The 26,166-nt window shown below is 39.4% G+C and overlaps 3 protein-coding genes across 11 annotated transcripts in view; 1 reads left to right on the top strand and 2 right to left on the bottom strand.

Annotated features, from left to right (window-relative positions):
- LOC307016871 (leucine-rich repeat and fibronectin type-III domain-containing protein 2-like) overlaps positions 1-26,166 on the bottom strand; it is a 321,008-nt gene that overhangs the window by 127,461 nt on the left and 167,381 nt on the right. For all 9 annotated transcript variants that reach the window (XM_079646221.1, XM_079646225.1, XM_079646223.1 and 6 more), the window contains one exon: positions 2,663-2,744. The gene's annotated coding sequence lies outside the window, so the exon portion shown is untranslated. The remainder of the gene's footprint in view (positions 1-2,662; positions 2,745-26,166) is intronic.
- LOC307016960 (uncharacterized protein) lies at positions 14,270-17,249 on the top strand. The gene is made up of 5 exons (XM_079646353.1): positions 14,270-14,540; positions 15,274-15,376; positions 15,596-15,736; positions 15,845-16,020; positions 16,314-17,249. The coding sequence occupies exons 2-5, from the start codon at positions 15,280-15,282 to the stop codon at positions 16,452-16,454; spliced, it is 555 nt and encodes a 184-aa protein (XP_079502479.1). The 5' UTR covers positions 14,270-14,540; positions 15,274-15,279; the 3' UTR covers positions 16,455-17,249.
- LOC307014474 (zinc finger MYM-type protein 1-like) lies at positions 19,986-24,115 on the bottom strand. The gene is made up of 3 exons (XM_079642402.1): positions 23,780-24,115; positions 23,036-23,119; positions 19,986-22,891 (listed from the first exon to the last, which is right to left on the bottom strand). The coding sequence occupies exons 1-3, from the start codon at positions 24,012-24,014 to the stop codon at positions 20,472-20,474; spliced, it is 2,739 nt and encodes a 912-aa protein (XP_079498528.1). The 5' UTR covers positions 24,015-24,115; the 3' UTR covers positions 19,986-20,471.

Below are 26,166 nucleotides of genomic sequence, written 5' to 3'. Positions count from 1 at the left end.
TCGCTCAAATGACACCATGGAGGAATGTAAGGGGAGTTGACAGGGGACTCTGCCCGCCTCACGAGTGCCTATTTTCGGACACGTTTCCCCTTATTTGCCCCGGTTTTATTATTTATTTATTTATTGGCTATTTCACCCGGTTTCTACCGGGGACACTGCCCGGTCTAATTAAGGAGCACCCACTATATATATATTAACGGATTTTGACAATTGTTGTTGCATTTTTCTCCTCTCCTCTCCAGTGGCTGCGCCAGAGATTTTCTCTAGGAGGTGCTGTGGGGTAGCTTGACGTTTCATAGAGGGTGCTCAAACTTTAAGGGTTTCCCATTAATGCACCAGCGCTACAGTTGAATTTTCTACTGCAACTCATACTTGTTAACCCTCCCGATTTTCGCGGGAGACTCCCGATTTCATTGCCCTCTCCCGGTTTCCTCCTGGGGTCATATTTCTCCCGCATTTCTCCCGATTTCTGACAAAATCAGATTTATTCAGGACTGTTTCCACTCGGACTTTAATACAGCTACACCATTGTTTGGTTTCCATGGTAACACGTCTCTTTAGTAGCGCGCGCAACTGAAAGTCTGAGAGGGTGAGGCAGATAGTCACAGAAAACAGAACAAAAATCGACAACTACTCTACTCTCTGCTCACTCCTTTCCTGCCCACACATATGCTCCATCAAGGATGGTGCTACAGGCCGCAAGGCATTGCACTTAGAACTACAATATAAGCATCTTAATGTTAATCTAACAGCTCCGGCGATCCACTAGCACCCCCCCCCATCTTGCATTTTGAAATGCTCCCGAAGATTTTTTTTTTAAATATTGAAGTTAAAAGCATCAATCTGGTGCACTTTGAGAGCAAAATGAAGAGATCTGGATACATCTCTCAACATACATATGAAACAGAACTGTACCTTGGATAGCTGAAGGACTGACTAATAATGACTGGATTAGGACTGAATAATGATAACCAAAATGAATGGTGATAATACTGTTATCCTTCAGTATGGACGTGCATACGTTGAATAAATCAAACATATATTCAATGTTATTCATTAAAGCTATGTGATTTTGAAAATATGACACCTTCAGTAAATGTGGGGGTATACTTAGCATTCTTCTGTAGGCTTTTTATTGGATAGTGTTTCCCTAAGCAGCAAAACCCCCCCCGCCGGATTGATTTGCTGTTTGAAGGCTGCAGGGTGATGCATGGCCGCCCTCCGCGGAGGAAAGAGGAATCTGCTGTCAACGCCTCTAAAGTCAGGCATCTGTCATTGCTAAGGACTTCTTCAGCTTGAGGAATAGACTTCACAGAGCTCGGTTTGATCCATGTTTCGAACACATGTATCAGCTGCCCTTCTAAACCTACATCAGATTCACTGCTCAAATAGATTAGGTGTCTTCATTTTTTATTTATTTAAATACAGCATCATCACAGTGCAATCGGAGTATTTTAAAATGTAAAAAAAGTACGTTTTGTTGGTAAAAGAGGCGATGATAACCCACTCATGGTTTTTTTCTTCTATAGAAATGAGCACTTATCCCAATAGCTGAATAACTCAGGAGATCTGCTTGTTTCAGAAAGTGTTCTGTTATAGGCATAAAGCTTGTTGCAAACATTGATATGTTTAAAGTACAAAAGCTGCAGCCTGTGGTGTCTGTTCCCACTGCTCTGCATACGCCTGAGGACAATTGTAGTTACTGCTCCCTTTATTGCAAACAGCATTTTACTGCATATTTTTATAAATCCCCAAAAAGCTGTAGTTGGCCTCAGAATAAGTGCACCAGTGGGTCAGTCCAAGTTAGCAGGCTGGGTCCGATGTGATGGTGCATGGTCTACAGTCAAAATCAGATAACAGAACAACAAATCCTGATAGTATATCAAGTACAATCTGACCATTATTTTGTTCACTGGCTTTCCATTTGGATTAGTGTGTTCTCAATTGTCTCACCACAGCACACCAATTTGTGCCTTCCTTATTTTTCCTCCAGAGCCAACACAGGCCTAACTTTCAAACTTATACAAAACAAAAACAAAAAAGCTCCAACATGAGGTTCTCTGAGCATGTTCATGCTCCTCAGGTTGATACTTTCCTATTCTGTGTTCCCCACAACACATATTTCTAGTTCAACCATCAGAACAAACTTTGCACAGTTTAGAAATGTTAAAAGACAGAGCGCTGGACGTTACAGAAATCAACAGAAGAAGAAAGACAGGAAGTAAACACTAAAGGGAACAGCAGAAAAAGACAGACAGGAAGTTAACACTAAAGGGAACGGCAGAAGAAGACAGACAGGAAGTAAACATTAAAAGGGAACAACAGAAGAAGGCAGACAGGAAGTAAACACAGGAACACGGTATGGGCTCTGGCAGTGTTTAAAGACTGGTTAGTCGAAAATAAAATGTGAACAGACTTAGAGAGTTACAGGAAACCTCAATCAACCTCGGTTTGGCTGGCATCATCAGTACCACTCTTGCATTGTTAGGCGTAATGGATCTCAGCCACTCAGGGCTGGTGAGAGAGTTAGTCATGTTGGAGAGCGATGTGCAACAGAAGGCTCCCTCCCCAGGTACATCCTTCCTCCCTTTGTGTTGTGTTGTTGTATTACCGTCAGGCAAAGATTGTGTGTTCATCTTGCTGAGTTTCTGGCAGATCTTACCTTTGCTGTGCTGTCTCTCTGCCATAGATTCACTCACAGCCTCGCAGCCTCCACGCCTCTCACTCCGACACAAACTGACGACCTGAGAAACAGAGGAGGACACCTTCAGCTCAGACCTGCTCTGTCACACAGAGACAAGTGTGGGAACAGACTAGGATCAGAAGCACTCTGCACAAACGTAAAGCACCATCAAAGTGTTTTCACATGGTTAACTGCATTCATTTTATAGTGATTACAAAAAATGCTGAAGTGACCTTAAACTTTTTGATGTTAAACACGACCAAAACTGAAGTTATTGTACTCGGCCCAAAGAATCTACGAAACAATCTATCTAAAGATATACTTACTATGGATGGCATTCATTTGGCCTCCAGTGAGACTGTAAGGAATCTTGGTTTTATATTTGATCAGGATTTATCCTTTAACACCCACATAAAATCAATTTCAAGGCCTACTTCCATCTACGTAACATTGCAAAATTCAGGCATATCTTGCCTCAAAACGATGCAGAGAAACTAGTCCATGCAGTTGTTACTTCAAGGCTGGATTATTGTAACTCTTTATTATGAGGGTGTACCAAGAAGTCAGTTAAGTCGCTTCAGCTGATTCAAAATGCTGCAGCTCGTGTACTTACCAGAGTTAGGAAAAGGGACCACATTACTCCTGTTCTGGCTGCCTTACACTGGCTCCCTAAAGAACACAGGATATAATTTAAAATTCTTCTTCTCGCCTACAAAGCCCTTAATGGGCAGGCACCATCTTACCTTAAAGAACTCATTATACCCTACTGTCCTACTAGGGCATTGCGTTCCAAGAATGCAGGGTTGTTGGTTGTTCCTAGAGTCTCTAAAAGTACAATGGGAGCCAGAGCCTTTTCTTATCAAGCTCCACATTTGTGGAATCAGCTTCCAGTTTGTGTTCGGGCGGCAGACACCTATCCATTTTTAAGAGTGCGCTTAAGACGTTCCTTTTTGATAAAGCTTTTAGTGATAAAATAAAATAATCTAATAAGAGTGCATTGACGTAGATACGTTGGGCCTCTTCACCTATACATTTTATTTCTTACTCTTTTACTTAAATCCTAAAAACTTAGATCTTATATTTAAAACTTTAGCCAAACCTTTCCCCTCTATGACGTCTCGAGGTTTATTAGAGGGTAACAGGTTGCAGAGAACGCCTAGCCCGGCCGGGGAGTGTGGAATGTAGCCACTGACCTACTCCTATACCTCTAACCAATTAAGGTTCCAGTGGGGACCTTTTTCCCTGTGTGTGCCTCTCCACCTCTGTTTCCTACTTCTTACTTGCTACCCTTTTCCCTCAACCTATCCTAAGGGAGTGCATGTATGTAGACAAGTTAGTTTAGCTGCTATAGGCTTGGACTGTTGGGGGGGGGGCACCTTACTCTGTCTTTCTGGCTGTTTGTACCTGTGTACTCTCATGTTCCGATTAACCCAGCTTCCCCCAAATCTCTTTTTTGTGTCCATATATACGCCGGGATCCTGAGTCGAGGCTAATCCTGTGGCTGTGGTTGTGTGTCCTGGATCCTCTATGCTGAGCACTGGATCTGAGTCCTGGAATTCGAGTCGTGGCTGAACCTGTCTCTGCGGTCCTGCCTGACTCTCATCATACTTCCCTGATGGCTCCCACAGGATTGCTGACATCCTCGTGGATTCATCTTCTTATTATAGACTCATATATTTCCAAACATTTGGTCTTTCCAAACATTTGGTCTAACTACGCTGTAAAATGTATTAACTCTTCGATTTACACACAGCATCTATTGCACGTCTGTCCGTCCTGGGAGAGGGATCCCTCCTCTGTTGCTCTCCCTGAGGTTTCTCCCATGTTCCCCTTTAAACTGTGGGGTTTCTCTGGTAGTGTTTCCTTGTACGATGTGAGGGTCTAAGGACAGACGTGTCGTATTGTCATACTGATATTCTGTATAAACTGTGAAGTACACTGAGACAAATGTAACATTTGTGATATTGGGCTATATAAATAAACATTGATTGATTGATATCAAAGTGATTTAGAACATTTAAAAGAATAAATTCTGATTTAAAGAGGCCCTATTATGCTTTTGGGGGATTTCTCTGTCCTGTAGTGTGTTATAGTTTTTTGTGCTTGTACTGTAAATGGTCAGCAAAGGCTAAAACCTTAATTATTTAGGAACATGATAATATCAATATGTAACACTCGTGCTTCTATTGGCTAGCGTGCCAACACATTGTATGTGAGGCCAAGGGGCGGGACATCTCTACACGGTCCACCAATCACAACGGAGCAAGCCAGTCCCCCATGTCACGCTGATCTGTTCTTGTTTGCAACGAGAATACTTTTCTAAGTATTCCACTCAACTAATCATAACACACTGACTTTGTCCAAACCTAGTAATGCTATTCTGAGAATACAGATTCTACTAAAACACCATGTCACGCTGACCTGTCCAAACACTTACAATAATGCAAATTCTCCTACACTAACCAAGCAGAGCAGAGTGGGCTCTGGTTTCAGACAGAGGGTGAAAAGAGGTGCTGCAGCACAGGCAGTATGAGAAAAATAAAGAGCTTTTTGAACATTAAAGCATGGAGACATGTCACAGTAGAGTCACTATATACAAACATGAAGCTGAAAATGTGCAGAATATGTCCACATCATGTTGTGTCCAATCAAAATGTGTAAACAAAACAGAAACACTAACGTCTCCAAATTGTAAAGGAAATCCAAATAAGCTGCACAAGGCCGACATGCGTTGGAGCTTGACCAAGGAGAACATATGATAAACAATACAACACTGAGATGTAGTGACAACATATGCCATCATAAATCCTGGAGCTCAGCCACCCTGCACTGATATTTATCCTACCGAAGGCTAGCAGTAAATGTGTTTATCTAAAGATGAGTCATTTTGATGGCTCTCCTAAAATACTGGACCATAATTTCAGCAAGTCAGCCGTATGATCTTTGTCTCTGACGTCTCTCTAAAGAATGCTCTATCATCCTGTCTTAGCTCTTATCAGCTGTGGGCCGACAGTTCTAGTTGAATGTGATAATGATAGAATGGCATGACGTGAGGAGAGGTTTAGGACGTAGATATGGAATACTTAAATGATTCGTAACATGAGCACAATGTCTAAGATTGTTTAAAATCTGAATATGTATAGAGTGGTTTGAATGTATTTGAATATATATATATATATATATATACGTACTAAAAGATCATTAACAGGAATCTTGTTAATTGTTTTTTTGCATATATTGTAAGTTGCTTTGGATAAAAGCGTCAGACAAATGAAATGTATTAAATAAGTTTAAGAATGACTTTACATAATTACCAATGAGAACATTTACCTACAGTACAAGCACATTTTAAGAGCGTCAGACTTGAAATGTCCCAATGTACAGTAGTTGGCGAGACAAAAGAGTTGTGATGGATCCATATTGACACATATAATACTACACTACCTTACGGGATCTAATTTAAATGTACATTAAAGGAAAACTACTTGCACAATTATTTGCACTGTATATTGTAAACTGTGTTGTACACGTCAATTTTAGTTTATTTTGTACATTATTTATTCTGTATATTAAGACACTTTATTGATTGCATTTTTTTCTAATAGGGATATACTCTGAATATATAATTGCTTTTTAATGCTTATATATGTATTCTTTTTTATTGTATTCTATTTTTACTGTATTCTATTTTACAAATATGTTTAGTTCATTTGCAATGACAATGATATCCATCCATTCATTCATCTATCTGTCTGTCTGTCTGTCTGTCTGTCTGTCTGTCTGTCTGTCTGTCTGTCTGTCTGTCTGTCTGTCTGTCTGTCTGTCTGTCTATCTGTCTGTCTGTCTTTTTTGTCTGTCTGTCTATCTATCTATCTATCTATCTATCTATCTATCTATCTAATTTAATATTTTATTTCTGCTTCAAGGCTCAAAGTCGTAGGTTTAGTGTCAGAAGTTGGAGACACATTACCACTAAGGAGATACGAAAACAAATGAATATACTTTAAATTATATTCAGCTCTTATTAGTGGATGTGAGTCTTATTTTGAGGCCACATACACTCATAACAACCTTCACCAACAGGGTAAGGCAGCCTGTGTGTAGCCTGAGAGGCGAAGCCTTGGGCAACACACTCACACTCCATAAACGTCCAGGAGCGACGCTTGGTCAGGGTCCCGAGGCGTGCAGTTGGGACGCTCCTTCAGCTTCATAAACGGACGCAAATAGCTTTCAAATGTATTCCCATATGCGGCTGGATTTGACGCTCATGGAAGCACGGCATTCATTTATGTCGGCTGCCCTTAAAGGCAATGTGAGCGTCCATTCCCATTGGATAACAGACAATTGTACACCAGGAAGTAAGTATTCTCCTTACTGTCAATTGATTTGACAGTGATATCTCCACTACTCATCAACTCAAAAACACCAGATTATCCTTGTTGATTAAACGACATTGATAGGTTTTGTGAACAATTTCTTGTTGCCCCAGCTGGTCGACACCTCTTTTAGCAGAAACAAAGGCTACATTAATGTATTAAATCGATGTTAATCCAGGTGGATGTGTAATTAACGGACGTGACGTTGTGTGATTGCGTTGCCAGGCAACAGCTTCGGTTCATGTTAATTTACAAACTCTTCAACTACAACCGTAGTTATATTAAAAAACATATTAGAAGGCCTCACGAAATACTTTAATGTAAATTAAAATTGAAATGTGAAGGAATGTGTGTTCAACAAAATACATCCTTACGAAATACGAAACCGGAAACAGGCGGAGGCAAGATCCTCAGCTCGATTTAGCCGCAAAGCACGCTGGGATTTGGTGTTTATAAAATGTGAAATCCGAAAACATATTTTAAAAATAAAATAATACATTATTCTGAGTGTGCTTGCTTTTCTCTTTGAAAGTCATCACATAACGGCATTGTAATACACGGTTCGGCTGCATTAAATATGAAATATCTGCCGTAGTTGTATATTTATAGAGCCCTGATGAGAAACATGAGGGCTTTGTAGAGACAAACAGGAGGAAATGCTGCCAAACTGAAAACGTGACGTGGATCCTAAATATATCAGCAGTTAAACAACATCTTACATTTCTTTTCACACAATACGCCTCTTTGCAGTATCAACAATAATTCGGCTGACTTTTATATTTAATCCAATTGGTAGATTGACTGTATTTACACCATAACGGTGCACAGCTGATAGAAACGGGCACCTAGTGGTTAAAGCGCGTTATTGCATTTTTATTATTTTTATTATTAGATATTAATAGAATCCCTATAAAGTATATTCATCACTCGTTATTCTCTGCTAATAGTTAATTAAAGACTGTATATAATGACTATTTTGCACATCCCTTTCAAGATTTCAAGATTTTCTAAGGTTTATTGACATATAGCCTACACATACACATATATACAACTACGGTGTAGTTATGCAATGAATGAAAAACTTGGGTGGCAGGTTCCTCAACAGTGCATTACAAGATGTCTACTGTATCAATATGTGTGTACACCTCCACCATTAAACTGTCATATTGTGCACATTTCTTATACTATCTACATACATCTTATAAAAGTATAATACATGTATAATATCAGTTAAAATAAGTGCTTAAACATAGTTAATATTGCTATGTTTAACACTAGAACCGCCAGAGGTCGCTGTATACCTAAAACCGCCAACGGGTAAAATGTACCCACTATAGATTTTCAAGGTACAATGTTCTTTTATTTATCATACAGAACAGTGAGTTTTGATCGCACAGGGATGAAACTTATACCAATAGAATCTATGGACCCTCAGCTTTTCATATGATATAGGTTGTGCGGATAGCATGAAGTTTAAAATATCGCTAAGAATGCTGATTTAAATGCTTGGTGTTAGACTTGTGTTTTGTTTAGGTACAAATCTTTCTATCTCTCTCTATCGATATATCTGTAATGTTCTGTTCTTTGAACATATAATTGTCTACATAAATAGACGACGCGGACTACTTCTCTCATTCCGAGTGTCCATCTTTCTTCAACCGGCACGCAACCTGAACACATGCATTACGTCCTCAACGTGAGCTCAGTCATCCAAGATCTTGTATTCTCCAAGATGTTACACTATCTATAACTATCTATCTGTCTATCTCTCTCTCTATCCATCTCTCAATATATCTCTCTATCTATAAGGAACCGCAGTAGACAAAAGGCGTTGCTATAGCAACACGTCATGTTTACGCTGCATTTTCTATGAGGTAAATATTACCCGCTGGCGGATATAGGTATAAATGGCATTTTTTTGGCGATTTTTTCAATCTGACTTCATATTGACAATTGTTAACAACAGAGGGTGCTACATAACACACTTTCAGGAAAAGTCACGGACTGGGAGACTTTAATATGTTATTGAACAAAAGTTACATACAATCAAAGAACAGCTGCGGGTCAAATTTACCCGTTGGCGGTTCTAGTGTTAAACACTTGTTTAAGCAGATCATGTAAGTGTATTTCAAGTGTACTATGTATTAATTTATTGAGCTGTACTTAAATCAGGTTTTAAAATTGTTTGACTGATAGAGATCATGCAATGTCATTGTTTGTTTATTGATTGTTATGAACCTGCCCGAGGACCACAGATGGAAATGAGCTATTAGCTATAATCTGGCATATTGCATCTCTTCTCTTTGCTGAGATTAATGTTTTTGTATGCATGGTCCTTCTATAAATAAATACAAATACAAATACACCGTAGTTGTGTATACTATGATATGTCAATACACCTTAGAAAATCTTGAAATCTTGAAAGGGATGTGCAAAATAGTCATTATATACATTATTTAATTAACTATTAGTAGAGAATAACGAGTGATGAATATACTTTATAGGGATTCTATTAATATCTAATAATAAAAATAATAAAAATGCAATAACGCGCTTTAACCACTAGGTGCCCGTTTCTATCAGCTGTGCACCGTTATGGTGTAAATACAGTCAATCTACCAATTGGATTAAATATAAAAGTCAGCCGAATTATTGTTGATACTGCAAAGAGGCGTATTGTGTGAAAAAAATGTAAGATGTTGTTTAACTGCTGATATATTTAGGATCCACGTCACGTTTTCAGTTTGGCAGCATTTCCTCCTGTTTGTCTCTACAAAGCCCTCATGTTTCTCATCAGGGCTCTATAAATATACAACTACGGCAGATATTTCATATTTAATGCAGCCGAACCGTGTATTACAATGCCGTTATGTGATGACTTTCAAAGAGAAAAGCAAGCACACTCAGAATAATGTATTATTTTATTTTTAAAATATGTTTTCGGATTTCACATTTTATAAACACCAAATCCCAGCGTGCTTTGCGGCTAAATCGAGCTGAGGATCTTGCCTCCGCATGTTTCCGGTTTCGTATTTCGTAAGGATGTATTTTGTTGAACACACATTCCTTCACATTTCAATTTTAATTTACATTAAAGTATTTCGTGAGGCCTTCTAATATGTTTTTAAATATAACTACGGTTGTAGTTGAAGAGTTTGTAAATTAACATGAACCGAAGCTGTTGCCTGGCAACGCAATCACACAACGTCACGTCCGTTAATTCCACATCCACCTGGATTAACATCGATTTAATACATTAATGTAGCTTTTGTTTCTGCTAAAAGAGGTGTCGACCAGCTGGCGCAACAAGAAATTGTTCACAAAACCTATCAATGTCGTTAAATCAACAAGGATAATCTGGTGTTTTTGAGTTGATGAGTAGTGGAGATATCACTGTCAAATCAATTGACAGTAAGGAGAATACTTACTTCCTGGTGTACAATTGTCTGTTATCCAATGGGAATGGACGCTCACATTGCCTTTAAGGGCAGCCGACACAAATGAATGCCGTGCTTCCATGAGCGTCAAATCCCGCCGCAGATGGGAATACATCGCAATCAGTTGAAAGCTATTTGCATCCCTTTATGAAGCTGAAGGAGCATAGGAGCGTCCCAACTGCACGCCTCGGGACCCTGACCAAGCGTCGCTCCTGGACGTTTATGGAGTGAGAGTGTGTTGCCGTGGGCGAAGATACCCTTCTGTCCTGCCGCTAGTCAAGCTAGTTGCTTTGAGAACACGAACTGAACGGAATTATTTGTGTATCTCTTTTTCTTATCTGCACTGTGTGGGCTGTACATTAAGAGAACCAAGTCTAGAGAATATTTAGTGAGACACACACACACACACACACACACACACACACACACACACACACACACACACACACACACACACACACACACACACACACACACACACACACACACACACACACACACACACACACACACACACACCACTCTGCTCTCTAACACACACACACTTGAGAGAGAAAGTGAAAGTGGAATTAGTCGTTTGGCTCAAAGAGCTTCCTGTCCAGCATGATTTATAGAGTAACAGCTGGCTCCAGAGCAGGACCCCCCCTGTAACACCGGTGCCACAGTAACTAGTCTCACTGGACACTCTGCTGGGACGGAGATGAATGGTAATGGCCTTTGGTTTTCTGTTCGCTGACATTTACAGCTAATTTACATTTGAGCTCTTAAGCTCTTGTTCAGAGTGAATTAAAGGTTTAGCGTTAGCTCCCAAACAAGATCTGTTTCCAACCCCCCCATTGCAAAAACTCGAAGCCTTGCCAAGAACATTCCTCTAATATCTAGTTGGAATATATCTTCACCCGACTAGAATATATAAGATATACATATACCTAGCAGTTTCACCCACTGTCTCTGCCACCTCCCTCCATGCCTGGTTCCTCCGGTTTGTATCCCGGTAAATAGCTCTGGTCGTAAAGAACCGAGTGATTTGCTACCGTAATTTCTCGTTTGGAATATGAGGAAATTAACTGCGGTCTGGCTCTCCCAGCTTGCACGCGGTTTGATTGGCTAGCGCTTCTACTGGCGGGATTTGCATAAACGGGATTTTTTTGGCTGATGCCAGCTTCGAAAGCATTGGGAGCAGCTCTGATCGGGAGCATCAAAAGTTGAACATTGCTCAACTTTTGATGCTCACGATGCTTGCAAACCCATGCTCCGCTCCCCACAATGCAGTTCGGCGAAGATTAAAAATCTTCTACGTCACCCCATTCAAGTGAATGGGCATAGCTTTGAAAGATTTTGTTCATGCCTGTGTGTGGACGGGCTGTAAAAGATGCATCATCTTGTTTCAATAAATACATCTTACTTGATTTCAGAAAACTTTGAGCATTTGTGGCTTATTTTCAACACAACATTTCCTGATTCTGGTAAAATATGGTTCAAAATAAGTTTTCCCAGCTAACTACAATAAATCTTACCAAGCAAATGTTCCTATTGGCATATTTGATTATGTATTAGAGTGAAAACACCTTGTATTTATGAATTTTTAAACTTGTTTTTGGAACAGAATCTTTCCAGTGTGTACTGACTGGTTTCATGGCATGTGGATTTGACCGATCGATGCCCTCTGAAAGGATTTACTGATAATATGGAAGTGCTTTGGCTTGGAAAACAGAGGAGAGCGGTGTGTTAATGTGGGCGGGGGGTGTGTGTTCAGTCCTCGGTGATTTGACACAGCGCAGAGCAGAATAGCTCCACAGGCAGAGCTCGTATCAATATCTGCAAATCCTGTCTGGAAGAATAAGCCGATGAGATGCACGGACACGCAGCCTGATCCCACAATCATCCACTGAATGTAAATAGGATGCGATCATCTAGTCCACATGTCACAGACCAGCCTCATCACACATGCATCTGCATATCTGACCTGCCATTGCTCATCACAGCGTTCCTTATTCTTCTCTATTCAATTGTATCACTTACAAAATGCAAAAATCAAAACATGACATCTCTCATCTCACAAAGAGACTACAAAGACACTCAAAATGACAACAAAAGAGACACAAACTGACAACAAAGGCAACACAACATCCATAGAAAGTGAGGGGGAAATTGTGTTTTTTTATGATTGTATTTAATATTGGAAATATTAACCATTCACTGTTGTATCATTTTTCAGATGGTATCTTGAAAGTGTTGTTAATCTTTCAGACAACAGGTGCTCTATTGATCAGGAAGTATTTAGGAATAGAGGGAGAAAACAAAAATGCCCCTTGCAACTTCTAATGGTGAAAAGTAATTGTATGGTCTGTTTTTGTGTATTGCATTGTAATTTGCCCAAGATGGTTCTGTGTGCCCTGTAAGTATGTTTGTGTTGATGTAAACCTTTAAAAAGCTGTCTACCAGACTTCTGGCGCTTTCTCACACAAGAAGAATGTCATACTTGCAAGTGTTATAGATCTCATTTTGATAAGACTATGAATATTGTGTTTTGTGTAATGGTAGCCCAACTCATCATTTCTCACAACAGCTGATTATAGGCTGCAACGACAAAAGCAACTAGAGAATGCAATTCCTGAAGAAATTGCTAGTGGGAATGCTTTATGCTGAAAAGCTGACGCTAAACTGCTTTGCTGAAATGTAATGTGTAAGAAGAAAGTGAAGAATTTAGATTGAAATGATACATGAACACTGGTGGCTTGAATGATGAGAGAAGAAAATAAAGTAAAAAGGCTTGGAAAAACAGCAGAATATTTGAACTGCAACTTTTGAACTAGCTTGATGGTGAATGATCTGTCGCCATGCCAACGGCATTTGATGACATCCCATAATACGCTTAGATGCGTTGATGGCTGCATCGTTACCAAACCTGTGAAGTTTTGGGCCGTTTGTAGCATTTTCACTGAAGTTATGAGAAAACCGTGTTTCATGGTGAGCATTGTGTTGCCATGGCAACGGCATTTGAAGAAATCTCAAAACTGTGAAAAAAAAAAAAGATTTGTGTACAATGCTTTTGTGTTTTTTAACCTTCGATTCAGATAAACAAATAGTTTTTTAGGAGTTTAGACAATACAGTTTCTGAAGACACTACACTACCCAGAATCCCCAGCTATCGTTTGGGACTACAACATCCGCCTTGCTTTGCAAACCCCGTGATTAGGCATCAAGCCCTATGATTGGATGTTGGAGTGGCAGTGCGACAAGGTTGCGCTGAGCGTCAACAGCTCTTTGAAATGGAATGGAACCACGGCAGATTTTCCAAAACTGGAATTGGACAGGTCCAGCCCATACATCCATGGTCAAGTTTTCTGAAATAGCATGTTTAAATATGCAAATGATCCATTATCTCATGAAATATGCGCATATATTTTAACACATTTCAGGAACCGAAATCTGAACATTGGATAAAGCCAAGCTCAAAATTATTGTTTCATTTTGTAGTCATATTAGTATCTAAGGCTTTTACGGGAGGGATTTTGGATATCTCTTTTTATCACTCCATAGATCTGAAAATACTGTCAACAGCCCTAAAATATCAATTTTCGCCATGTTTTTAGGTATACAATGAATGATATGAACAAACCCTTCTGTAAAAGCCTTCATAATATTGATAGGAATATAACTGGAAGGTTTGGTGTATGTACATGCTACTGAAGTGGACATTTGAAACTCAGAGTACACAGCAAATTCAAAAGTGTTAAATTTCCAGTGTTGGTGTTAAATGTTAAAAATACAGTGTTAATTCAACACTTGCTTAGTTGATTCAACTATGTGAGAGTTAATTCCTCAAAAGAGTTGGTGTTAATCCAGGGAGTTAAATCCAAACAACACTGTTAAGTGTTCATTTTAAAATCAACACTTAAACAGTGTTACTCCCAGAATTCCAACGGACCTGTGACGTGTTTGTCTAAAGAGCGGGACGACTCGGAGTCAGACTCGAGGCTCGAGCGGGGTCGGCAGAGGACGACTTTCTTTTCACGTCCAGACTCCACGGAGTATCTTTCTGTAAGTAAATGAAAGGCGTCATGCCCATTTAATAATACTTTTTTAAGCAGTAGTATTTTAATGTTATATGTGTCGAACGTCCTGTCTAACGTTATAGCTCTAACAAGGTAGGCTAAGTCCCATGTTAAGGTTAGCATGGCAGCTGTTTTATATTTTTTCAAAGGTGCATTAATGTTCCTTTTGCACATCAGTGTTGATGAATGTACACAATTTGCTTAGCGTAAGTATAGGCTACACGTTCGGATAACACGGTATATAACTACACATTTCTTGTGAGAGGAAAAAGCTAAGTTAGCTAAAATGACGTAGCGTTAGCACGCGCACGAGGCTAACTGATTTCTGTCGGGAAAAATCTGTCGTTCCGTGCGCGTACGGTAATTAATTAGCTATGGTCTCGTCTCGATGAAAATGCCAGGCGATAGAGTAACTTAGAGAGCCGGGGCTGGGCCTGGGGGTTGAGCTCCTGCCTGCCCAAAGACTGCTGCTAATGCTAAAAGTCAGACTAGCTTTGTGAGTCGGGCAAGTTAAGTTAGCATGTTGCTGCTGTAGGTTAGGCTTCCTGGAGAAACAGACACACCAGACCATAACTCGTGAGTAATGCTTAAAAAAATCAAAACAGATACTCGGTCGAATTCAAGGCAAGGTAAAATCTTCATGTCTCTCCACATCCATGGTGAACATACTGAAAATGATGACGTAGTGCGTGTGTCTTTTCTTCTTCTTTTTTCTGTAGTACATCATGTTGGTGAAGGTGAGATTTGGAGAAACGCAGAAGTATGTCAAAGTGGCTGAGACTGAAGATGGCTATGATGACTTCAACACATTTCTTCAGAAAGGTTGGCATCATTTTTAATAGAGCAGAGAAATTGACTAATTGTTATAATATCTACTGAAATGATGTGATGTGTAAATGTCTCATATTATGGAGTTGTGTTTATGATAGCTAATGGTAATGCCCTGTGTGCCCTTGACCTAAAATGTTAGGAAAAACAAGTATAGCAAATTTCTGTTTATTATAATTTTTCCATGGCTCTGAATTTAATTTTTTTTATCAGTCATTCAAAAGCTAGATCTTCCACTTGAGAGTGAGCTGCACTTGACAGATGAAACAGGGACAGAAATCGATGCAGATGTGTTTGAGGAGCTTTTGCAAGCAGGGAACCTTACTGTTAGGGTGGCAACTGACAAGTCAACAGGTGAGACTCAGACTTGTGAGGCCAGGAGTGGATCGTCAATATTAAAGAGTTTTGTGGAGAACTAATTATTTTTTCCTTTTGTGTTTACATTTTTAAAACTGTTTACAGTTGTGCTTCATGATGATCTTTCATACACTTCGTTGGAGTCACCGATATCAGACAACTCCTCTCTGTCAGTGTCAGAAGACTTCCTGGCAGTATCCTCTGATTCATCAGATGCAACAGTGATTGTTCAGACAAATGGAGGGAGGAGAACCCATGCTGAACGGGAATCGGCAAAAGAGGTTTTAGTTATCAAATATCACACACAAATATATTGTGCAGTTGAACTGTGTTAAACTGTTTTGTTGTTGGATGTAATGATTATTAGAGCTGCAACTAACGATTATTTTCATCTTCGATTAATCTGTCCATATTTAAACAATTCATAGATTAGTGACATTTTTTTTCTTAAAACACTACTCAAACTGATTATTCGATTATCAAAATAGTTGATGATTAATTTAATAATTGATAATTGTTAGATTAATTGTTGCAGCTCTAATGATGGTGATTGCTAATTTGCTTTATCTTTTAGATGGTGAGAGATGCTCTAAAGGCTAAACCGGGTGGACAGATTATTTTGGATGAATATGATAAAATGAAGACATTGATGGATAGCACAAGGAGACAGTTGGTGAACCTTCTTGTGGCTGACATGGTTGAAATTCATGGGTAAGACTTCATTGTTCATTTTTATACTTCACTCAATGCAATTTTTTTTTAACAGAACACTTATTTTAGGACATTGCGTAATGCATATTAGTAAAGCAACTTATTATTTATTTTCTCCTATGAAAGAGATAAATACTAAATGGCTAAAACATGCTACAAAAACTAAGTGTTTGAGAGAGACTAAAACTCAGTGAAGCTACAACAGTAAAACTTTCAAAAATATCACAAAAGCATTGATGAAACAACACCAGAGACAGCTAGCTTACCACTGGGAGAATTTTGATTTTCAGAGATTTGAGTTTGGTCCAGTGAAAAAAGAAACTATTGATAGCTTGGAAGGAGGAGATGTTTTAAGTTCTGTATTTAATGTAAATGCATACTGTGAAGTGTCAACCACTAATTGGGTGAAGAACTATGGAACAGAATATCAGATTGGTATGTTTGTTTGCACTGGAACAAATATGGAAGATCCTGTTTTCAGAAAGATCACAAACATTCTTGTACATAATGAGCAAGCATTTATTTTGACATGCAGAGTGGACACTCTTTATTTTGATGATCATTTCAATGCATACTGTATCAGTGAGAGCGCAGATTCATTTTCTGTTTTTCCAGTTAAGGAGTTGATTTATTACAGACCCTATGACAAACAGTTTTCTAATAAGATGTGTGAAAAATATTATATTGTGCCACATTGTCATATCGTGTGACCTGTGTTGGTCATTGTTGGTTATTGCAAAGCCAGTGCTGTTTTTTTTGTGGTGAGCTTGTTTGAAATAAATACAGATTCAAACTGCAACTTGTGTGGTTTTCTTTGTAAATTATATTATTATTATGAGTAGTAGTAGTAGATGTAGATTTAACACTATCCATAGTGTTAATATAGATTTAACACTATCAATAGTGTTAATATAATCTGAATCTTATTCAGTGTTAAAACAACACAATGATAGTGTTAATTTTTGACACTACACACTAGTGTTAGGAAAATTCAACACTGGTGAGTGTTACATTTCAACTACTGAGAGTGTTGTTTCAACTCTGTCATGTTTAACACATCAAAAAGTGTTATTTTAACTCGATCTAGTGTGGACCAATATAGACACTTTTAAAGTGTTGAATTTAACTCCCTAGGAGTTGAATTAACACTTCTGAATTTGCTGTGTAGGAGAAAAAACTCATTTTGAGAAAACGACCTTTAAAGATTGCAGTGTGGCTCTAGCTAAACCCTCTTGTTATTTGGATGATAGCTTGCGCATCGACGCACTCCGTGAAGGTATTTCATTTTCGGGGTCATTTGTTTTTTGTATAACCTTGCTTTGTGCAAGTGACAATTGTTGTCGTCTTCTCTGTAAACATTTTTTTCGTCGTTCTTTTGCCATTTTGAGATTTATATTTCTAGCGGAAAGCTAACCAGGAAGTGTTTTAGCACACGTGACGCATCTGAACGAATCACGTTGTCAGAAATTGACACCAGCCAATGAGAGTGCATTTTGGCAGTGAGTGCGGACCAATAAGTTCAAAAGAATCGGCTCGCTCGCGACCGACACATCGCCAGTGCAAACAGCGTTTGCGGTACTTTATGTTACGTTAGAATGCTAACTTTTGGTGAATTTAGGAGATATCTACAGACGCAAAAAGAAAAACTATAGTAAAATAAACACTTAAATGTGTATGTTATACGTTGTCCTTCCAAAAGCCTGAAAGAAAACATGTTATGGAATCAAAATAGCACAAAATCTCAAAATTGACCAGTGCATGAAAAACTATGTTTTTGCCTGCCGTGTCTAAACCAATAAATGTTGTATAATTAACAAGGATAAACTGATGTGTTTTAGTTGATGAGTACTGCAGATATCACAGTTAAATCATTTGAACATTGGTTTTATTATGACCGGAAATACTGTTTTCAACCCGTAACTTTACATGGAGGCTGCCGCATACCTCAAATCATCTTCGTAATATCTATCAAACTATAGATCCTACATATCGACTGGACGTGGATTCTAAAAGTACAATATACACTTCTCGCTAGGAAAAAAAGTGTTTTAATGGCCAAACTATCCTACAATTTAGGATTTTACAGAGAGGGTTATCTGTGAATAAATGACCATCTGTAACGTTTGCATTCAACGGGAGCACTAGAGCAGTGGTTCTCAAAGTGGGGTCCGTGACCCCCCGGGGGTCCGTGGCACTCTGCCAGGGGGTCCGTGAAAAGTTTTCAGATTCATTAATTTAAATGATCATGATATCATTTTTTTTCCTTTTTTATTTTTTTTACAAAAGGCTTTATAGTTCAACAAATAATATTATTATTTTTTTATCGAAAATAGTTCATAGATTACGTTCTAACCTAACAAATCTATACATTTAAAAATCAAGCGCGTCACCCGTTACCATGGAAACAACAATAACTGGTACTCAGTCAGAGAGCGTCACTGCTAGCATCATAGAGATATAACACGGCTAACATACTACGAAGATGGTCAGACTTTTTATAACTACCGGTTCCGGCTACAAATGAAGTAAATGAAAAACAAAAAAAAGTAAGGAAATACGATGAGGAGTATCTCCAATATGGATTTATTGAAGTGGAAGGGAAACCAAAATGTCTGATATGCCTGCGGTGTCTTGCCAATGAGGCGATGAAGCCTGCCAAATTGAAGAGGCACCTCAAGACCAAGCATCCAGATTATGTAAAAAAAGACAGTACTTTTTTTGAGAGGAAGGGCGAGGACTACCGCCAGCCACAACAACGAATGGTTAATGTTACGTCTGTTTCTGCTAAAGAGCAGACGAAGAATTTAGGACATGTCTGCTGATATCAAATCACAACTGCTGGAAAGACTGAGAGGGCCTAAATTCGCGGTTCAATTGGATGAGTCCACTGATGTGTCCGGCTCTGCGCGGCTCATCGCACTGGCGCGAGAGGAGAGGGAGAGCCGCAGAAGTGAGACTGACTGAGATTACTTTGAGCAACATGCATGGGAATAAGTTACAATATAATACATTTGTGTATATTTCTCGCTATTCAGATGGTCTGCTGCCTGGTGCTGCTGTTGCGCAATGTGCAGTAGTGTCCTCTTTTCGCACCATGACATTATCAGTTATGAATTTGTTTTTCATTGCTTGAGAAAATGGACTTGTGGCTGAGAGCATGTGAAAAATGTCAATTGTGTGAGAGTTGGCAGCCCTGTGAACTCTCTTGACATTATTATGTATGAAACTGCCAATCAGATTTATTTACTTATTAATCGAAGGTGCCGGAACGCTGTTCTGGATCGTTCCCGCCCACTTTAACCCCTGTGTGCAGGGCCGGCCCTAGACATTTTGGTGCCCTAGGCGAGATTATGATTTGGTGCCCCCCCCCGCCTCCAAGCAATACACAATAGAATATATAAAGAATAAATGTCTACAAAAGACCAATACACTACAAAAACTGAAACTTATTGACATAGGTAATATACATAAAGAAGGTTTCAAATGTATTCATTATTGTATGAACATGTTTTAATTGGGGGGTGGATGTCACATCCTCTGGGGGGGTCCGGGGGTATGCCCCCTTCGGAAAGATTTGTTTTAACATTTTAAAGTAAAATGCTTCAATCTGGTGCACTTTGAGCAGAATTACTAGAGACTAGATCTAGGGGTACAACTCTAAACACCCATATGAAAAAGATCGTTACATTTTAATAACCAAATAAGTATGTGAACATAACCAATAACCCACAGCCAATAACAAATAAATGTAACATATTTTTTATTTATTTTATCCTTATTATTATTATTGTAGTTATTAAATGAAAATCACTCATCAAACAAAAGTAGCTTCTCTTAAAACTTCAAGAAAAGAAAGTGCAAACGTGGACAAAAATATAGCCAACGGAGCTCTTACAACTGAGGTTATTGCAAATAAATTAAGATAATGAACAACATTACACACACTATAAATCAAATGAAACAGGCAATCAGAACAACAAGTCTCTGCTATGTTATTGTGTCCTTTAATTAGTCCACATCCTTAAAGTCGGACACGTCTGGACTTCCTTGCTGCAAATTCATTTATTGTGTCGTCAAATGATATTTGCCCCGAAACCTTGCGATTGATGCTTATTAAAGCTAATCCATTGAGGCGTTCTTGAGCCATTGACGACCTCAGGTATGTTTTAATGAGCTTCAATTTGGAGAAGCTCCTCTCCCCAGCAGCAACTGTCACTGGAATAGTGACAGCGATCCTGAGGGCCACCCACATATTTGGATACACTTCGTTCATTTTCTTCTCCTGTAGGAAAGTCAGAAGTTCCAGGGTAGTCATGTTGGCTTTTGGCAAAGTTGGGAAATTCTGCATCTCCAGTGCAAGTTCCCTCTTATCCAGGTCTGACTGCCCACCCCAGCTCAGGGTGTTGCTGAGTGTTTCATACTGCTTCGTCAGATCTTCCTTTGGCAGGTCAGGGAAGTTGAGTAGCAGCCCAAACTTTTTCTCTACTTCACCTAAGGCCTTGAATCGCTCCTGCAGTGATGCAATGGAAACATCCACCACCATATTGAAAAAAGAAACTTCGAGTTTCTTTAGTGCATCACTCACTTGCTCCTCCTGGGACTCATAGGAGAACTGTCTCTTGGTTGATCTCAGCCTCTTCTGCTTGAGAACAGCTTCCACATTCATTTGGCCACAGATGTCTTTGGCAGATGCTTGGGCAGAAGCAAATCCATTGCCTCTGTAGCTGACCAAAGAAACTTCTGTTTTTCTCAGGAGGTCAACAGCAATACCCAGCTGCATTGACACTGATTGCAACATTTTGCTGACATGTTTGATGTTGGTCAGGATGTCATACCATACCACAGTGCATATTGCAAAGCGGTATGATCCAACCTCTTCAGCCAAAGATTGTGCCTCAATTTTTACGACTCCATCTGTGGCTTTATCCCTCACCTCTAGAAGTGCATCTCTGACTTCTGCAGCCTGATACCTTACAGCCTCTATGCTGTTGATCCGACTCTCCCATCTGGTATCAGACCATGATTTCAATGTGATGTTCACATGGCTTTTTAGGATGGACCATCTCTGAGTGGAGGCAGAGAAGAGTGTGAAAAGCTTCTGCAGGTAGCCAAAGTAGCTAGTGGCTTCTGCAGAGCTTTTTGCTGCATCAGCTACCACCAGGTTCAATGTATGTGCTCCGCATGGCACAAATAAAGCCCTTGGATTGATTTGAACAAGTCTGGCTTGGACTCCTTTCCTCTTTCCTTTCATATTTGCACCGTTGTCATAAGACTGCCCTCTACAGTCTTCAAAAGGGATATCAAGCTGTTCTAATCTCTTTAGAATCAGGGTTGAAAGGCTTTCTCCAGTGGACTGTTCTACCTCAAGGAACCCCATAAAATGTTCTTTTATTTGGGGCGTGTCCTGGGTTGTAACTAGTCGAATAATGACTGATAGTTGCTCTGTATGGCTCAAATCTGGGGTGCAATCCAAAATAATTGAAAAGTATTTGGATTGTTTGATTTCCTTGACCATATGGTCCCCAATCTTCCCACTGATGCAATCTATCAGTTCATTTTGAATTATTTTTCCCAAATAGGAAATATTGGTGGTTCCTCTTTGGACCTCAGCAACATGCTGTTTGAGGACTGGGTCGAACTTCGCCATGAGCTCTACCTCCTTCAGGAAGTTGCCATTATTTGGCTGGTTAAGTGTTTCTGTCGTCCCTCTAAAGGCAATATTTCGCTCTGCCAATGACTGAATTATTGCCACCAACCTGGTCAGGACTTCACGCCACTTCCTCTTTTCAGCCTCCATAAGTGCCATTTCTACCTTGTCTATAGTTAGGCCCTTTTCAAGTCGAGTCTCCAGTTCCTTCCACAACGTCATGTGCCTAGAGTGTTCTGGGCTGTTCTCATGTGTTTTTAGTTTGTCAGTGCAATTTTTCCAGTCATTTAGTCCACTGCTGATTAGTTGGTACTCTTTTTGGGAGAACAGCTTGCAGCAAAAGCAGTAAATACTTTTGTTTTTCTTGGAATACACAACCCAGCTCCTCTTGATTGTCTCTCCATTCACTAATCTTCTGTAAAAGTAGTGATGATGGCAACTTCTCCCTCCCTCCTTTTTAGGAAACGTGAAGTCGGATTTTAAATGATATGGCCCACGTCTGACTAACTCCATCCTCACTGTATCACTCAGTGCTGGCCAGTCAGCAGGATCTGAGGGGACTGCAATGGTGGACTCAGGTGGGCCTGGGCAGTCAGCAGGATCTGAGGGGACTGCAATGGTGGACTCAGATGGGCCTGGGCAGTCAGCAGGATCTGAGGGGACTGCAGATGGGCCTGGGCAGTCAGCAGGATCTGAGTGGACTGCAATGGTGGACTCAGATGGGCCTGGGTAGTCAGCAGGATCTGAGGGGGCTGCAATGGTGGACTCACATACTATGCTCGTTATTCCTTCACCTGCAGGCAGGCAATCCAAACATGCAAAGAAGTTATTCATGCTTCAGTTTTCATTATTTATCATAATAATAACAATAATAATAATGACAAAAAAGTAGTGTATGAACGATTACACAAAGACCATAAATGTTTGGCAAAACTTACATTCTTCAGAGTGTGATGTACATGGGAGATCAGATGTTCCTTCTCCAGCAACTGGGGGCTTTTTGAGGTATTTCTCAAGTGCAGCTGGACATTTATAGGGTAGATATTAGCACATTACAAGCAAAAACATTTATATACAGTCAGGCAAAAATAACTGCTGCAATCTGCCTCAGCTGTATGCAAGTTCACAACTGGCCTATATAAAAGTGAGGTTCTGCTGCCCCAGGAGATCATTTGCAAACATAAGTAACAACTAAATAATAACACATGCCCATATTGGTTGGTCAGCCTCACTTTATACAAAGGAGCAGTTATCCAGATAGCTTTCTTCTGGCTAACATTAACATTATTTCGTTACATCAGCATATAAAACAAAGCATTGCACAATAATTAGACATTAAAAAGTGCAGAAAATAAAAAATATATAATAGAAAATAAACAGAAAAATAAATATATATATATACACACAAGTTGACCGTGAAAATAAACTAGCTGACAAATTAAACACTATTGGAGGATCAATTTACAGCTATCACAATATAAAAGTAGGATATTATTTACAAAAAGATTATATAGGAATAATAACACATAAATAAAAACTTAAAATCATTTGTATCTATCATTCTGTATCAGAGGCTCGCTGCTAGCATGGCATCAAAGCTGTATCATGGCTACCTAGCTTAAAATCAAATGTCTAACGGTACAGTACATACTGAATTTTTTTTTTTACACAAGCCGACTTACCTCTGTCTTTGACTTTCGATTCCTCCTGTTCTTTTTTCCGTTTCCTTCCCGTTGCCCCAGAAGGCTTGGACCTTTTCATAATGCTAATGTTTTGCCTCTTGCTGTTGCGATCGTTGCGATCACCGACACTTTCAGCTGGAGCTGCCGCGTCACTTTGGCTGTGAGCCACGGCCTGTGGGTGCCTGATAATAAGCGACCATCCCCCCCTTTCATCACTTACAGTTACAGCGCCCATCGTACAGGGCAAATGCAAAATGTTGCCGCCGGCAAGGGGTGCAAAGGGTGTTTACTTTGTTCAATTATTGTAAATGTATTACATCAAGGGCAGAAAATTAGCCAGAATAAAAATAATTTTAATTTTTTTTTATTAATTTTTTTTTTCTCCCAGCGCAGCGCGGCAGCGCCCCTCCAGATCTGGCGCCCTAGGCGACCGCCTAGTTCGCCAGTGGGAAGGGCCGGCCCTGCCTGTGTGTGTGTGTGTGTGTGTGTGTGTGTGTGTGTGTGTGCGTGTGTGTGTGTGTGTGTGTGTGTGTGTGTGCGTGCGTGCGTGTGTGTGTGTGTGTGTGTGTGTATGTGTGTGTGTGTGGTTATGTGTGTGAGCAACAGAAATGTCAGATACTGTATGTTGCATTTATAGATTTAGTTTGATATGTGTGTCTTAACTTGCAGAGAGAAGCAATCAGCTTCATGGACTGCCTTGCATCACTCCAATAGTGTCCAGAGCTGGCTGCCATTACAAGTAGTGGTTTGGGATTGTAGCAATGCAGTTGCAGTTGTTTTGCAATTTACTTGATATATGTTGCAATGCAGGCATGTGTTCAATTGTTTATAGCCTGCATTCATTTTGTTTTTAGACTTTTATAAATCATTTAATTTTAACTAAGAGTGAAACACTTGATGTGTTATCTTTATGTGTGTGTGTGTGTGTGTGTGTGTGTGTGTGTGTGTGTGTGTGTGTGTGTGTGTGTGTGTGTGTGTGTGTGTGTGTGTGTGTGTGTGTTCTGAAATGCACTTCAAATGATCACTTTTTTCTTGATTTTCCTTTGATATTTTGTTTAGGTACACTGTTACTTGCAGCTAATTGATTGATTGTTTTATGGGTATTCTGTGTTGAGATGGTGCAAATATTTTTAATACATATCTAATATATTTCTAATACATTGCTCTTGTGTTGTTCTTTCACATAACTAACACTATAGAAGTGTAAAAAATAGGCTACGTCAGATTATTCCAAGGGACATACGTGTCAAGTCAAGTCAATTTTTATTTATATAGCCCAAAATCACAAATCAGAATGAGGGGGTCCTTGGTGTATTCTCTATCTTGTAAGGGGTCCTTGGCTGAAAAATAATTGAGAACCTCTGCACTAGAGGGTGAACACTTTAAAACGTAATTATAGGACGTATTAAGCGCTTGAACAAACGACATATTTGGTCCTAATAAGGGCCTGAACAATCGGCCTATTTGGTCGTATGAGTTGGAGGACTTGCGTGAAGCATGTCAAGGAACTTGAGCATCTGAAGTGTACTTTTTGTGTACTTTCGGGTTAATAATGTGGCCGATTAACTAAAGGTGTGCGGCTGCTGTGGTGGGGAAAGAAGAGGCTGAACTTACAATGGGCTTTAATGGAGACATGTTGAAATTTGTTGTCACTTCATGCCCTCGAGAGGCATTTTGTTAAATTATTTTGCTTAATGATTTTTTAATTTTCAAGCCACAAGATTTTTTCCTACGTTTCTCATGAAAAATGATGTCTCAGGAATGTAGGGTTTGGGAATTATGGCCGGTTTAAAAGAAAATATGAAGGCAAAATTAAATCTGTCTCCACTCTGAAGAAGGCCTCTTTACCAAGGTCTGAACAATGTTTAATATCTGTAAAAGTACGAATCAGATTTAAAAGTTGTGTCACACAAATAATTTCAGAAAGATGTGTAACATTTTAAAGTTGGAATGAGGTTTCTGAGTGAAAGTATGAAGGAGCAGTTAGCAGTTGAAGTTGCATGAAGATTGTTAAAGTCTGAAGAGTTTCTCCATTGACTTCCATGTTAAAAATATGATGAATCTCTGGAATTATGAAAGTCATGAATAAGAAAAGTAATAGCCATCGATTCCCGACCGAGCTGAACGTTTTGATGTTTGAACGGAGTTTCTGCGATGTGGAATGTGGGAGAAGAAGAGGTGCAAAATAACCCGTTGGAATAATAAAGAATTTTGTGCGTAGCATAACAGATAGTAATGCTGTGTCAGCATTCCCACTAAATAACCAAAATAACAAAGATACAGAAGAGATTTGTAATCATCAACAAGTATTTTAGACGTCTGTGCCCAGGGGTCTATTGTCTCATGATCCGCCCTGGTTAAATACTATTTTTTAAGGTAGAAACACA

This window comes from Notothenia rossii (genome assembly GCF_949606895.1).
Source record: "Notothenia rossii genome assembly, chromosome: 8".
Lineage (NCBI taxonomy): Eukaryota > Metazoa > Chordata > Actinopteri > Perciformes > Nototheniidae > Notothenia > Notothenia rossii.
The sequence above is the reverse complement of the archived record's forward strand: the minus strand, read 5'-3'. Positions and strand labels throughout refer to the sequence as shown.